This window comes from Cygnus atratus, chromosome 20, assembly GCF_013377495.2.
Source record: "Cygnus atratus isolate AKBS03 ecotype Queensland, Australia chromosome 20, CAtr_DNAZoo_HiC_assembly, whole genome shotgun sequence".
NCBI lineage: Eukaryota > Metazoa > Chordata > Aves > Anseriformes > Anatidae > Cygnus > Cygnus atratus.
In genome coordinates this window covers 3,998,583-4,013,032 of record NC_066381.1, presented here as the reverse complement: position 1 = coordinate 4,013,032, position 14,450 = coordinate 3,998,583, and the positions used below count along the sequence as shown (strand labels likewise).

Below are 14,450 nucleotides of genomic sequence, written 5' to 3'. Positions count from 1 at the left end.
GCGACGTGGCACAGGCAGTGCCAGCTGGCCGGCGTGCCCCGGTGCCATCCCACCCCTATTTGCAGTGACGTTTCCCCAGATGATAATGCCGTGATCTGTTAACAACGCCCTGTCTGCAAAGCGGTGACCGCAGGAAAGTGGTGTGCCACTGGTGAAGGTGTGGGACCTACCTGCCCAGGGAAGGTGGATGCCCGCAGGAAGATGCTGAGCTCATGGGGCCGTGATGCTGTGCAGGTGCTGGGACATCCCCACGCCAGGGCTCGCTTTTGTCTGCAACAGTCTCCTGTGGCTAATACCTTGCTGCAAGGGCTAGCAAAAGATTTACAAGAATAAATCAGTGGAAATGGTGCTTTGCAGGTGCAGTGCAGCCCAGGGGTTGTGGTGACCTCGGGCGGCTCCGCAGCTCCTGCAGTGCCCAGCCACTTCCTCCACGGTCCTTCTGCACCGAGCTGGGCTTCGTGCTGGCAGCACCCAAAATTGGGACCACGCAGGGCAGGAGAGGGACACTGTGGGGACAGAGGGCACAGGCAGGTATTGAGAAGGAGAGTGTGCTGCACTTTAGGAGGTGACGTGCACACAGCAAGAGCACGTGCAGCCCCAGTAACTCTGCACTCACACCCAGGACCAGGCCTGAATACTGCCCGTGGTTGGTGCTGCCCGGCCCCAGCACTGCGCTTGGCCGCATCCAGCGCCCCCGTCAGCTCCGCTGGGCCAGAGCTGGGGGCAACGAGGGCTGGAGACCGACCTGAGGGCATCCCTGGCCATGCTGCTCCTCCTTCCCCATTCCTTAAAATCTACCTCTGCTTGGGGCTGCCTAGAGAAAAATACAAAATGAAATAATTTTTAAAAAAAGGTATTTTTATATTTTTAATGGAGACATTTGGAAATGCGAGGGCACCCTCACTTCAAGGTGGGACCCTGGCACAGAGGATGGAGAGCCACTGGGGCATGAAGGGGGTGTCTGAAAGCCTCCATGCGGGGCACGAGCCCGCCCACACCCCGAAAAGCAAACCCAGGGTCAGAGCTCCCAGGGCTTTCCAGGCTCTCAGACGCTGCTTTTTGAAAAAAAAATCTTGGGGGGGGGGGGGGGTTGCAGTAGAGAGGGGGGAATAATAATAGATGAAGCTCATTACACAATCCAGACTCACGCTTGGCAGCTTCCAGCACAGAGCTCCGAATTTCAGCACAAAAAATGCGCAGCACGCTGCAAATCTGGGGGCCGGGGGTTGGGGGGGGAGAAACACGGTGGCAAGTAGATTTAAAATACGATGGTGGGTGCAAAAGGGGACCTGTGTTGGCCAGGTCACTGGGAAGAGCCCCCGTGACCTGGTGGCCATTCCCAGCGATTTTGGCTGCCACAGACCCCTTTGCCCCTGCCAGCTGGAGGAGATGCTCCCACCGCCCCGCCATCGATGGGGAGGGCGGGGAAAGAAAAACCAAAAACTGGCAGATGTGAGTGAGCGAGGTCTACGAAACGGCATGTTCAGCTTTCTTTCCAATTTTAACTTGTCCTTGACCTCCCTTCGCTCCTTCCCAGCAGCGCTGGCTCCTCTCCGCGCCCGCCCCGTGACGCCCTGGTGTGGACGGATGTTTTCGGTGGTGCTCAGCCCACGGCAGCAGCGTTTGCATCCCCGGTTGCCGTGACAACCCGCATCCCTGGCCGTGGGTTTGGCTGCTCCAAGGCAAATGGATGATGCTGGGATGCTGTGGGTACTGGCGGGTTTGGTGCCCCCCTTCCCATCGTAGCCATAGGCACACGCTCAGCCACACGGGGTACGGAGAGCCATGGGGTTATTTCGGGGGTAGCACCTGTTTTGGGACCCATGCCTCCAGGGACACGTGCAACCTCAAGGGTAAAAGGTCCAGGGATGGGTTCAATGCAAAGAGGGGGATTTGGGGCATTTTGTGCTCACCGGTATGTGCTGAGGTGATGCCGCAGCCTCAGGAGCAGCCGGTGCGAGGGCTACATCCAGCACAGCGGTGGTGGTGCTGGTCTGTGCCGGGCTGGAGACTGCACGTTTGGGGGGATGATGCCAACCAACGTCCTCTTCCAAAACCTAGCCTTCACGGGTGCTCCACATCTTGGGATCCCATCACCACCATGGCACCTTTCTCCTGCTTGTAACCTTCAGAAGGTGCATGTGGGGCCACAGCCCCACAAAAACATACACGGACAGATGCCAGCATGAGCCCGGATTTGCTCTGAAGCACGACCCCAGCTGTGGCAGGAGTTTCCACTCAAAATACGACCATGGGGAGAGCCGTGGTTGATCTGGAGATGGAAACACATGGCCCCGAGCATCCTGTTCCGCTCCCCAGAGGAGGCCAATTGCTTTAATTATCCTTTCTTTATTAATTCTTTTGGAGATCATGGCAGGGCTTATTCAAACCTACTCAGCCGGGGGAGCTAAGGTGAGGACTATTCTGGATGCAGTCAAAATTAGCACTGTTATTTGTATTCTCGTGCCCCACGAACGAATTAGCTGGTACTTTAAACATTCCCAACAGTCGTATCATGCCACTCCTTCCATCTCGCCTTTGTCGTCCGATGCCAGAGACAAGCTCAGCTCCATTTCTAGTTTGGCTGCTCTGAAAACCCACAAGAAATCCCGATCTGGTGAGCACAGCTCCTTTTAGGGCTGAAGAATGCCCTCAGGCACCGCGCGCAGCTCCGCGGGCTCCCGGCCGCCCCCCAAATCTGCCACGAACAGGCAGGGGGGGAAACAGCAGCAACACCAACCAAACAGCAAACAACAACAGGAAATCCAGAGTTGTCTGGTAAAATTGCTTTTATTTCTGTCATTTCCTAAGTATAAAACACAACAGCCCAATATTGTGCGGACAGAGGGGACGGCGTGCGTGCGGCGAGCCTGACCGCAGCCTCCCAGCACACCTGGCTGGCTGCAGCTGGTCATGAGGCACGGCTTGGGAAGGGGAAATTTAGTGGAAAAATATCTCTTGTATAACAAAATAGGAAACCTCATTTCTCTCAGTTCTATCCCCTCCTCCCCCCCACCCCAGATTGAATGATTTACCTTTTGCTACAAAGCACGAACTCGTTTTTCTATACCACGCTGTTCAGGCACCCATAATGAACCCAGAAGCACATTCCCAGCCCGAAGCCACCCAGCGAGGGCTTGCTGCTTGCCTCCCCTGGGTCTCACGTGCCTGCACAGACCCAGCAGCACCCACGGCTGGGACAGCAGCCCATGGTACCTGAGCCCCCATCACTGCTGGTCCATGCAGATTTCGGCTTGTTTAATGCCCTGCTCCTACCAAAAGCTGAGTGGCACCAAGAAGGCAGGTCCAGGGAGCACAGCTGACCCCCTGCATCCCCTTCCTCACTGCAGACAGTAACCCAAAAAGCCCCTGCGAGCTCTGCACGGGATGAAGTTCTACTCCATCATCCCACACATCCCTCCACAAAGTGCCACTGCACAGGGGCAAAGAAGAAAAAACCCAGGTGGGACCGAGCAGGGACATTCAACCCTCGGGCACCTTGAGTAAAAGACAGTGGCCATGCTAGGACCAAAAACCACAGTAAAGCCCAGGAGTTGGTGCTGGGAACGGCTGTGTTGGAGCACCAGGAGCAATGCGATGCTGAGGGGACTGAACTCAGCACCACCTCCCACCAGTCGGGCCAGCGCCACCCGGCACTGGACTCGTGCACCCACCAGCCTTGGGGCACCAAGAATCTTTGAAATCACACAGGGTCAGTCTCCAGCCCCTGAGCAGAAGATGCAAGGTGCTGAGTCTCTCGCTGACGCTTTTCCCCTTCCCACCGCACCCTCTGCCAGCACCACGAGCTCATCCAGCCATGCCGAGGACTCATCCCCTGCCTGCCCTCAGCTGCTCGCTGCACCTAGCAGGAGACCGAAGTGCTGCAGGGGGTTATTCCTGCCCTCCGTCACCAAACACACGGCAGTCCCCGAGGATTTGCCCTAGGCTGCCTCCTTGGGCAGGCTGCTGGCTGACACAGCCGCCCCGTGACAGGCGCTGTGCTGGGACCCCAGGGTTTGCACAAGCACCCAGCGGGTGGCACACGTACCACACACTCCTGCTCTGCTGCTTGTCCTGCCCATTCACCAAGCAGAAAAGAAACGTAAGCACGTCTGAGGCTATTTTATTAGCAGAGCTGAACTCTGAGCACCTGTCACCATGGGGTGGAAGCTGACCCCAGGGGATGAGCAATTAAAGGGTGGGCGGGAAGAGAGAGATGTGAGAGATGTGGTTCAGCTGGTGGGAAGGGAAACAGGATGCCTGCTCCAGCACGGGTTTCCTGCACCCACCACCTCATTTTTAGATGGATCTAGAGGTTTACAAGGAAAAGGCAAACGCAGTTTGCTGCTGCTGGGAGAACAAGCCTGGGCCACAGCTCTGTTTTCTCACCCGTGATGGCTGGGGTTTGGTACCTCCTGGCACAGCCACCGATGCTAAAATAACCCAAGCCTAGCTGCTCTGTTAACAGTAAAATAACCTGAATGCGACCTCTCTTCCCATTGCCTTTCTGCTAGTGGGTTCAGGGGATGTCTGCTCCTATTACCCCCCTCTCTCTGGTGTCAGAGGAGACCACACAAAAACCACCAGCAGGAATTTAATAATGAGTTAAAATTTCATAACTTCATCTCTCTAAGCGTGTACCTGACGTGTACCTGAACCTGACCTCCTGAGAGAGCCTGAGGCAGAGACACCCGCCCATCACTCGGTACCCCTTACTGGGATTTTTCCGCAAGAAACCCTTCCAAACACATCCACATTTAGGTAGGATTAATAATCCCACATCCATGAGTGGTGTAAGGCAGGCGGTGCCATGCAGTACTAAGCAGGTCCCCGCAAGCACAATGGATGGATGGACAGATGGGTGGATGGATAGATGGACGGACAGAGGCAGACACATCCCAGGGAGAGGCCAGTGAGCAGCTGAAAGCCCCACTGGGAGCAAATGGACGGGGCTGGGGTGCTCTAAGTTGGATCCACCCTCTCCCAAATCTATTTCCAGCCCCAGGGAAACATGGAAACAAACCTCCTCTGAAGTTCCTGAGCTGGTACCGGTTGGGTCCTGGATGTAATTCCTGCTGGTTATTTCCCCGAACAGAGAGCTGGAGGTGATCTGTACCAAACCAAGGTGAAATCCACCCATTTGGAGAAGGGCAAATCCCACGTTTACTCACTGAAGCCTTGTTTTGAAGGTTTAGGCAGTACCTGGGGTATGCCCCGCTCCTCTGGGCCGGGCTGAGTCTCGTTCATGGGAAAAATCGCCTTTAAAAAGGAATTGGTTGCCCCCATGGGATCACCAATGAACTCAATTAGACATGGTATGTTTGAAAAATAAAACTTCTTCAAGACAAAGTAAAATAATATTTTTAAAAAATCAGCAACAACCTTCTTCTAACCACAGAGTAACTATAAAGACCTTTTTAAAGAGCTCCATATTAAAATTTCTTGAATACATTATATATTAAATACAGTAACAACATTTCATGCAAGGTTTTCTGTACAAGTAGATCAGCTCAGTAGTATAACAATTCTGTACATTCCCATTGGTCTGGGGGCTCTGCTCATCTTCTTCAATGCTGGTGATGGAGAAAAGAAAGGAAGGATGACTTTTGGCACATACTGTCCAGAGAAAGATGCACTCTTGCCCACATGAAAGAGGAACAAGAAAAGCGCCGGAAGCTTTTAAGAGGCAAAAAAAGTAAAATAAAAACCCCAACAGGCAAAGAGCAAAATGCTATCCCAAAACCTGGCTCTAGTGCTGCCGCTTCCTCCAAGCTGGGATTTAAGAGAAAGCAAAGGCAGAAGTCCGGCTAGCCCAACACCGTCAGGAGGGATTACGGGGAAAAGCGAGGAAGGCAGGAGGGAGCCCTCGGGGGGCTGGAGAAGAAACCACCCCCGTCAGCTTCCCTGCTGGGTCCCCTCCTGGCCCCCAGCAGCAAAATCCCAGGAGGAAACACTCGAGCTGGTGCCCTACAAAAGGGAAGCCATGAAAACACCAGTCCCAGAGGAGGACTACGCTACGTCCGAGCATGCATTCACTGCCGGCTTGGGGGCAGCTCACCGGTGTCAAGGCTGTGCTGTCCCCTAAAGCAGAGAACACGAGCTCACGGCTCCCCCAAGATCTTAAGCTCTACACACTACTCCTGCCAGGGAAATAATTGAAAATCAACCGAGTGAAGGGAGCGTGGCCAGGAGCGAGCATCAGACATGAGGAAAGCCATTGGGCTCATCCCCGCGTTGTGCCTGGGGCGGGCACCTCTGCGGGAGGCTGGCTTTGACTTAGCCAGTGCAGGGGGGACGTCAGGGGGCATCGGGCGGAGGACGGGCAAGCCGCCACCTCGCTTTGGTGTGGGATGAACCTGAGAAGGAGCAGGGCTTTCCACGGCGCAGGGATCACGGACAGGGAGATCTCCAGCCTCCACCGAACACGCAGCTGTGAGAGCCTCAAGGCCACCAGCACCTGGCCTCACGACTACCTTCAGGCCATCACCGCATGCCCCCCTTCCCATCCCTCCGGCTGGGCAGCGCACAGACCCCACAGCACCCTGGCGACCCCCCGTGAAGGATGCCTTGACTGAGCTCGCTCCACCAGGGCAAAGATTTGAAAAAGGGGGTCTCAAATTTTGCAGGAAGAAATCCCCAAGGAAGAGCGTTGCGATGACCCTGTGGCCCATGTATAGCTCCATCCCCAAACCCTGTGCCAGATGTCCAGTAATTGCACTGTTATGTACAGGAAAAAGAAAGCTACGAAACAAAACAAAAATTGGTATTTTTCTTTTCGACGATTCACCCGCATTTGTCTGGTAGTCGGACACATGCATGTCCTGCTGGCTTCTAGCGATGGTCACGCATGCAAGACTTCAGTCCGAGTTACAAGTTAGGGGTCCTTTAGCTAAGAGTGCCTCCTTCGTGTCGTTCATTTCTTGTCCTCTTCTCCTAAAACAAAGAAAAACGAGAGAAAACAAAGTATTGGCAGGGGGTTAGAAGCACAGCAGCTCCCCACTTCTGGTATCAAGAGAGGTTCCTTCCTGCTTGGGCTGTGCGAGGAGGAGGAGGATGGTCCCTGGGGGAAGAAGGGCTCAGTCTAGGGAAGAGGGACGAGCCAGAGGCAGGCAGCTGGGGACAGGATGGGACAGGATAGGATGGGACGGGACAGGCAGGATCCCTCGGTCTCGCCCCCAGGGAAAGCAGAGCAGGAGGCTCTGCTCTGCCTCCCCCGCTGCGTCCCACCTCCCATCCTGATGGATGGATGGATGCTGCTCAGCACTACGCATTTACACCCACGTACACCTCCAGGACAACGAGCAAGGACCAAGCTACCCATCGCACTTCTTGGCCCTGGAATTTTGCAGGCGGAGCTCTGTGATGCTAAATAAATCCATTTTCCTGCTCGGGAAACTGAGGCACAGCTAGCGGGTGAGACGGCTCCAGTCCATGGATGCTTAGCAGAAAGCACAGGAGCAAATCCAAAGCTTGGGACTGCCACAGCCCCAGGGCCGCCCTTCTCCTTCGGCCTGAGTTCATGGGAGCAGGCTACAGACCTCAACTCACACCCACCTGATCCCCGATTTTCAAGCAGCCAAGAGCAGATGTTGGAGGTGGGAGAAAACCAGCTGCAAAGTCTGTGCAGCAGAGCTACTTGCATTTATTTCCTTTTTCTTCTTTATTTCTTTATTTATTTTTTAAAGACAGCACTTCCTAAGAATTATACAATCCCTGCTTATGAATCTTTGGGCTGTATCCCTGTATCTCTCACCCCTGCACGTATCACCGATCACATCTCTGGTGGGCTGCTGCCACTGTGCCCTTGCCAACATGGGTCCTGCCTCAGCTTACAGCCAAGGAAATGAATAAATGACGGGAGAGAAAGAAGGGAAAAACAGAACAAAAGGAAAAAACAACCACCAAAAAAAAAAAAAAAAACTTTTCCTCAACTTCTGCCAGAATACCTTTCCAGCGCTGGCTGCAGGATGGGCCCTTTGCATCCCGAGAAGAAACGGATCCCATCAGCAGCGTCCCCCGGGTTGACCTGGCACCGTGCGGAGCAAGGCGGGGATGCTGCTGGAGCCCGGGGCTTGTGCTAAACCATTGCAAAACTCCCAACCCCTCTGCTCCGAGTTGCAGGGGCATTTCAGGCAGCTGGGTAGCAGGCAGTTACTTGCCAGCCGCATCGCTTCCCCCAGCTGCTTTATTTCACAGCACGGGTGTGCAAAGAGGCAGGCGCGGGGCAGGGATGGGGGCAGGAAGGGGACCCAGCTGCAGTGCCAACAGCAACCGTTTAACCACAGCCTCAGGCCCCTAAACCTCGGCTGATGCTCTTGGAAATGTTCCTGCAAGCAACACCCCCGGCACGCAGCGTTTCTGTAAGAACTGAAGCCAGAAATGGGCCTGGCACCTGCACAGGGCCAGTGGGACCCTGTCCCTTGCTGAGGGCTCTGCTCCGGGGACACGCTGTGGGGGCTCAGGACCACTCACATGGGGTGCTCACAATGTGCTCACAACCATCTGGATCCTGCCTCTCACCCCCACGTCCTTAAACTCCTGCAAATCTGCATCCAGCCTCCGGCAGCTCGGCTCCTCCGAGATCTGCTCTGCGCCAGGCGAGGCTCTGGGGCTGTCCCCTCGCTTTTGGCTTTACTCAGTGTGCTCCCGAAAGGGGCGATGCAGGAGGGATGCAGCCCAGCACCGATCCCTCCCTCCACCCAGGGAACTGCTGCAGCTGCAGGGCTCTAAAAATCGCACAGACCCTGCTGCAGTGGGGGAACCCACAGCAGAGACCTCAAAAGAAAGGGAAACAGCCCCCATCCCTGCCAGCTCCCTTTTGCAATGCCGGGGCAGCGGCACCGCACGCTTCCTTCCACTCTTCTGTTTCTAAAGTGTGTGCACACATGCCAAAAAAAAAAAAATAGGGAAAAGAACCCAAAGCAAGGCAGCAGAGCCATAAAACCCCATCCAGAGAGACTCACGCACTGAAAGGTGCAGCACTGACATCCCGTGCACACACACTACCCTACAAGGACACGCCGGGATGCTCGGGGCGCTCGCTGCGCCCCTGCAGCAGGGACAACTCCAGGGAAAACGGGGGCTGCGGCAGCCCCTGGGCTCCCGAGGGAGTTTTAGGGACTGTAACTGTCCCCAGGGTGGGTACACGTGGGGTCTTGCTGTGCCTTTTTTGTGAGCAGACACAGAGATATCGGTCCCTGCAGCTTTTGGGCTGGCTGTGATTCAGGCTGGGATGCGGAGCACCGGTGGCAGGGACAGTGGCACGCTCACACGGCATGGCCTCCTCTGCCAAGCGCCCTCCTCTCGGAGGGACTCAGAGCACAAGGATGCCCCGGGCTTTGCAGATACGAGGGGCCCAAATCTCCCGTGGAGGTGGTGGGGACACACGCAGGTGCAAGGAGCACGGTGTCACCACCAGGGAGGGGACAGGCACCCACTGGGGACAGGCAGCCGGTGGCACAGCCACTACCTTGCAGATCCTGTGAAATCAGCCAGGAGCATCACCAAAGAGCTGCGTAAGTGCCACAAAAAAAGCCAAGGTGCTCCTCAGGCAGGGGATCGCCTCGCTGCCTCAGCGGAACTGTCCCCAAAAGCGCTGCAGGGGTGCTGGGGTTTTCAGGAGCAGCACCGCTGCCATGGGCAGCTGCCGAGGGAAGCACCCGCTTTTTGACTGCCCCGACTTTTATCACGGCACAGACGAGCCCCTGCCATGGCTGTGCTTCCAGGCTTGGAGCCAGTGCCTGCAGTTTGTACCTCCTGAAACCCACTCGGACAAGAGACTTCTGCAAGATCCCAGCACAGATGCCTGGAAACCTCCCTTTTGCACACCGCAGGGCTCACAAAGAGCAACACCCTTAAGCAGCAAATACCAAAAACATTGGGGCAAGAGGTCGTGCCACGTCCTGGTGCCAGGAGCAGAAACCTCCAAGGGCCAGAGGTGGATGCGGGCAGCGACCTGCACCGTGCCTGTGAGATGGAAGCGACCTGGGGCTGGGGAGAGGAACACAATACACAGAGACCACGATGAAAACCGTGAACCTCAGCTTCCTGCAGCTTCAAGGACAAGAAAAACCCAGTGTAATGGAAACACTGCTTATCTCAGTCTGATCAATGAAGAAACTTTTCCATGCAAAACCTGAATCAGCAGAACCCACAGCTAAATATTTGCACCCGCCAAATGACCGCCCTTGGCCACCCCTTGGGTTTTGGCCTCTCTGCTGACAGCTGCAGGAGGTCCCAGGCTGGAGACCGTCCCCGAGCCCTGCCCCGCAGAGGGCTCAGACTGGCCCAAACTCCACGCCACCTTCACCCAGATGTGCTCTGGGTCCCCCCTCGACACGACCAAGGTTTGGCAGGGGGATCAGCCCCCAGTGGACGCCCACCCTTGCTCTGGAGTCCTGCAGGTTTTCAACTGGTGCTCCCCGCTCCACGTGTTTCTTACTGTCCTGAGAATGCCTGGTAAAAAAAAACCACAACACCACATTTAAAAGTGGCTTTTTTCTTCTTTTTTTAAAGAACATATCTGCCCGGAGGAATTAGGATGATGCAGGGTTTTAATGATTTCTTTCAAATGAGATGATTTAAGCATGATTTTGCCCCGTAGCCATGACTGAGTAGCTGCATCCAAACCCTTGTGGGATGAGACAGAGCGAGCCGCGAGCATGCGCACGCTGTGACTGAGGGGATGAGGGTGCTCAGAGGAGCCAGCACTGCAGGAGCAAGGCCCGGGGGGGGGTGGGCAGAAGCAGGGAATACTCCAGGCTGCTGTGACGGACTTCAAAAGGATAGCACCTTCTCCAGAAACCGCCTCCAGACACCCCGCTATGCTCGGAGCTGGGCTGACAGAGCCAATGCAAAGCCCTTCCTCCAACAGCGCTGGGTTGTTATAAAGGAACACAAAGTGTGGGAGCAAGAAACACTCATCCCCGGCTCACAGATGGCGGAGCGAGGACCAGGGGCATGCATGGATGAGGCAGCCAAGAACTGAACCAGCTCTCCTACGTCCCAGCCCAGTGCCACGCCGTCATTGCTGCTACACGACAACACATGCCTGGCTGATGCAAAGCATCTAGCAGCCCATCAAGAGAAGCAACAATTGAATAAAAATAACCCAGAAACGCTTTCCATCTGGTCGGTAAAGGCAAGAGCACCTCCATCTCTTAGCAGAGCCTGGCAGGATGCTGCTGTTGGCACCCCCAGTGCACTGGGACCCGGCGAGGGGCAGTGCCACCAGTCTGCAGTGTTTTCCTGCCTGCAATCATTCCCCATCCATCCTCTAAAATGCCCCAGATCCCTCCTCGGCAGGGCTGACCGCACCTGCCTTTAGCCCCAAAATGCAAGAATGGCTTCAGACAGTCTGCATGGGTTATTGGTAGAAGGCGAAGGCAAAAGGAGAGGAATTGCTAGGATAATGGTCGCTTAAGGGGGGGAAAAAAAGCCTTGGAGCAAGGCGACGATGTGGAAGGACCGCCAGCCCCTGCTCAGGTTGCTCATCTCTCCCCTGGCTGCTACACTCACCCCACAGGCAAGGATGGGGTTTTCCTGCCTTTCTCCCCACTGCTATCCCCTGTCAGGTAGCAAAAGGTGGGGGACAGTAAAAAACACCTTTAAAAATGAAAAAAGTCTGGTTTTGTAGCGAGGGGCCACCCTGTAGCAGGCGCAGTGCTGCTCAGCAGCCCCATGGCCCTGCAAGTTTAACTCAGCCCAGAAATCACCCACAGCAGCATTTTTTTGCAAGAAATGAAAGAAGAGGATGATATCATCCTCTCAGCGGGCTGTCTAAACACACGCTGTGATTTATGGCACATGGGAACCACTGCCCCAGTGCAAACGGGCTCCCATCGTGCGTGCCCTGTGCCAGACCCCAGTGGCAGCCCCATTAAAACCAGTTTACACAGTGCCACAGCTCCCACTTGGTCTTAAAACAGACATGGCAACATGAGACAGGGACAGCCACAGAAGAGTGGAAAAATCAAGGGAAAAAAATGAAGGATTCATGTTGGAAACCAGTATTGGACTCCTTTTGCTTTAAAGGAAGGGATCCAGTTCCCCAAGGTTCAAGAGGAGCTGGATAAACACGCATGGCAGATTTATCTGTTGTTCCAGCTCCCGGGGAGCATTTCCAGCAGACCTGAGCATCAACTGCTCTGCCTGGCGTGGCAGCTGGGGAGGAAGGGGGTTGGAGGAAAAGGCCCTTTTTGGCAGCTGGGAAAGCGGGGTGCAGGGACGTGCAGGCACAGACACCACATCAGCAGGGGGCACGGGTGAGGCGCCCACCAGGCCATCACCTGCCCAAGCAAAGCGCCATGGAGCCAGCAGCCAAGCACCATGCAGACCCTGCTCACCGTCCAAGTGGTTGCGGGACAGGTACTTGAGTCCTTCATCGAGCAGGATAACGGGCAGGGAGATTTTCAGCACCACCACCCACTGCGGCCAGCTCAGGGGGGTGACCTGGAAGATGAGCTGCGAGGCAGAAAAGGATTTGACGTGTTAATAAGGAAGGAGATGGGATTTCCTTTTGTTTAAAAGACTAGCTTCTGTCGCATGACACAGATTGAGAAAAAAATTGTCCCAGGCACAAGGGTGGATTTCTTCAAGAAATGATCCCAAGAAGGGTCAAAAATGATGCCCCTCACTTCTCCCTCCCATGGGAAAAGTGAAGCACAAGCTAGGACAGGGTGCACATGGTCATGCAGGTGCTCAGCAGCAGCACAAGGGAGAATGCCAGCTCCTGGGAGCAGTGACTCTCTCGATGTCACACACCCTTGGGAATTAATCGAGATTGGACTGCAAAGGGAGGCGATGCCTCCAAAAGGGGCTGAGCCACCTCCTGGAGGCAGCTACACAGCTTCGCCTTGACTGGAAGGAGAGCATCTGACTTGTTGGGGCTTGGTGACTCCCGGTCCCTGCGCTGGTTTGAGTCACAGGACCTGGCCCCGAGGGCACTCCAGACCCCAAGAAGACGTCCTCGCCTGCAAGCGGAGATGGCATGGGGTACTCACGGGCATGGGCTTGACGTAGAGGATGAAGAAGTGCAGAGCCATGGACATGACGATGGCCCCCAGCAGCCAGATGTTGAGCCACGGGGGCATCCGCAGCAGCGACTGGTTCTCAGAGACACTGCGAAAGCAAGGGTACAGTGTTGGTGCAAAAAGCCTCCTGGTCCCCACACAGCCCAGCTCCTTGCTCTTCCAGGCTGTTCAGCTTCAGGCTTTGCCATCGTTTGGATCCAGACACCCAATAGAATGGCTCTGCTGAGCCAAAACAAAGCCCTTGGCCACTGACAGATGCCTCAAGAGACCCTACAAGAAATGAGTTGTGTGCAGCACAATCCTGTGACCTCCCCACCTGTTCAGAGCGTTGCACATCTCAATCGTCACCAGCACGGACAGAGCCATTGTGGTCGGGTATCGGGACTCGAAGATTTCACAGTCAACTCCTTCGAAGATGGGGTTGTCCTCGGTGCACCTCATGAAGTTCCTCTGCCAGCACAGGAAACCGCTCGTAAGGAGCTGGTGGTAGGGGAAGGCAGGAAAGGGGAGGAAGGAGGCGACTGCTTGCGGGCAGCTGGGGAACTTTATCAGGGCCACCATTAGACATCCCACAGTTCGGAACTATTGACGAAATGTCCTCAGCTTCTGTGTGCTGTGGCTGCATCATGGCTTAGAGATTTTCATGGGTGGTTAATAGGGTGCTTGGGCACACACACGTCTCCAGCAAAAACCCTTTTCCACTGCACATCACGTTGGGGTGAGTTGGCACACAGTTTCCCACTACCCCATTCAGAGATGGCAATGCAATAACTGACTCCGTTCAGTGTGGGTTTGGGACCACTTTTAGCTTCTTGGGATCAATTTTCCCCCCCATGCTAGTTGCTAACAGAAGCGAGGCTGGAAACAAGGCCCCGAGGGGGTGAATTTCTTTCCTGAACGATTTTTCTATCAGGAAGGTGGGAACGTCACAACTACAGACAAATGGAGGCAGGGGAAGACCCCAACTCACCAGCTGATGAAAGGAGACCTGCGGCCCCTCGGCATCGTACAGGAACCACCAGGTAGCTGCGCCCACTGTGGCCAGTCCCACGTACACTGTGGCCAAGAGAGAGATCCCTCAGCTGGAGCCCCCACCACGGCCCCCCCCAACCCAGCCTCATCCCCCGCCCACCGGGGCTCACCTCCAATGGCCAGGTAGCGAAAAAAGAGCCAGCCGCTGATGAGGGGCTCCTTGGGGTTGCGGGGCAGCTTGTCCATGATGTCCAGGTCTGGGGGGTTGAAGCCCAGCGCAGTGGCCGGCAACCCGTCCGTCACCAGGTTCACCCACAGCAGCTGCACGGGGATGAGGGCCTCGGGCAGGCCCAAGATGGCCGTCAGGAAGATGCTGCAGGTGGAAAGCACCAGAAGCTGAGTTAGACGAGCTCCGGGGACAGCCAGAGAAAGTGTGTGGTGTGAGGG

The 14,450-nt window shown here is 55.5% G+C and overlaps 1 protein-coding gene across 1 annotated transcript in view; it reads right to left on the bottom strand.

The window, feature by feature from the left end:
* Window positions 1–6,796: 6,796 nt before the first annotated feature.
* ATP2A3 (ATPase sarcoplasmic/endoplasmic reticulum Ca2+ transporting 3) overlaps window positions 6,797–14,450 on the bottom strand; it is a 42,736-nt gene continuing 35,082 nt past the window's right edge. The window contains exons 16-22 of the mRNA XM_035559206.1: window positions 14,174–14,376; window positions 14,002–14,087; window positions 13,348–13,481; window positions 13,002–13,119; window positions 12,345–12,462; window positions 10,383–10,455; window positions 6,797–6,933 (exon numbers count right to left, since the gene is read on the bottom strand). Coding sequence (XP_035415099.1) covers window positions 6,858–6,933; window positions 10,383–10,455; window positions 12,345–12,462; window positions 13,002–13,119; window positions 13,348–13,481; window positions 14,002–14,087; window positions 14,174–14,376 — 808 coding nt within the window. The 3' untranslated portion in view covers window positions 6,797–6,857. The remainder of the gene's footprint in view (window positions 6,934–10,382; window positions 10,456–12,344; window positions 12,463–13,001; window positions 13,120–13,347; window positions 13,482–14,001; window positions 14,088–14,173; window positions 14,377–14,450) is intronic.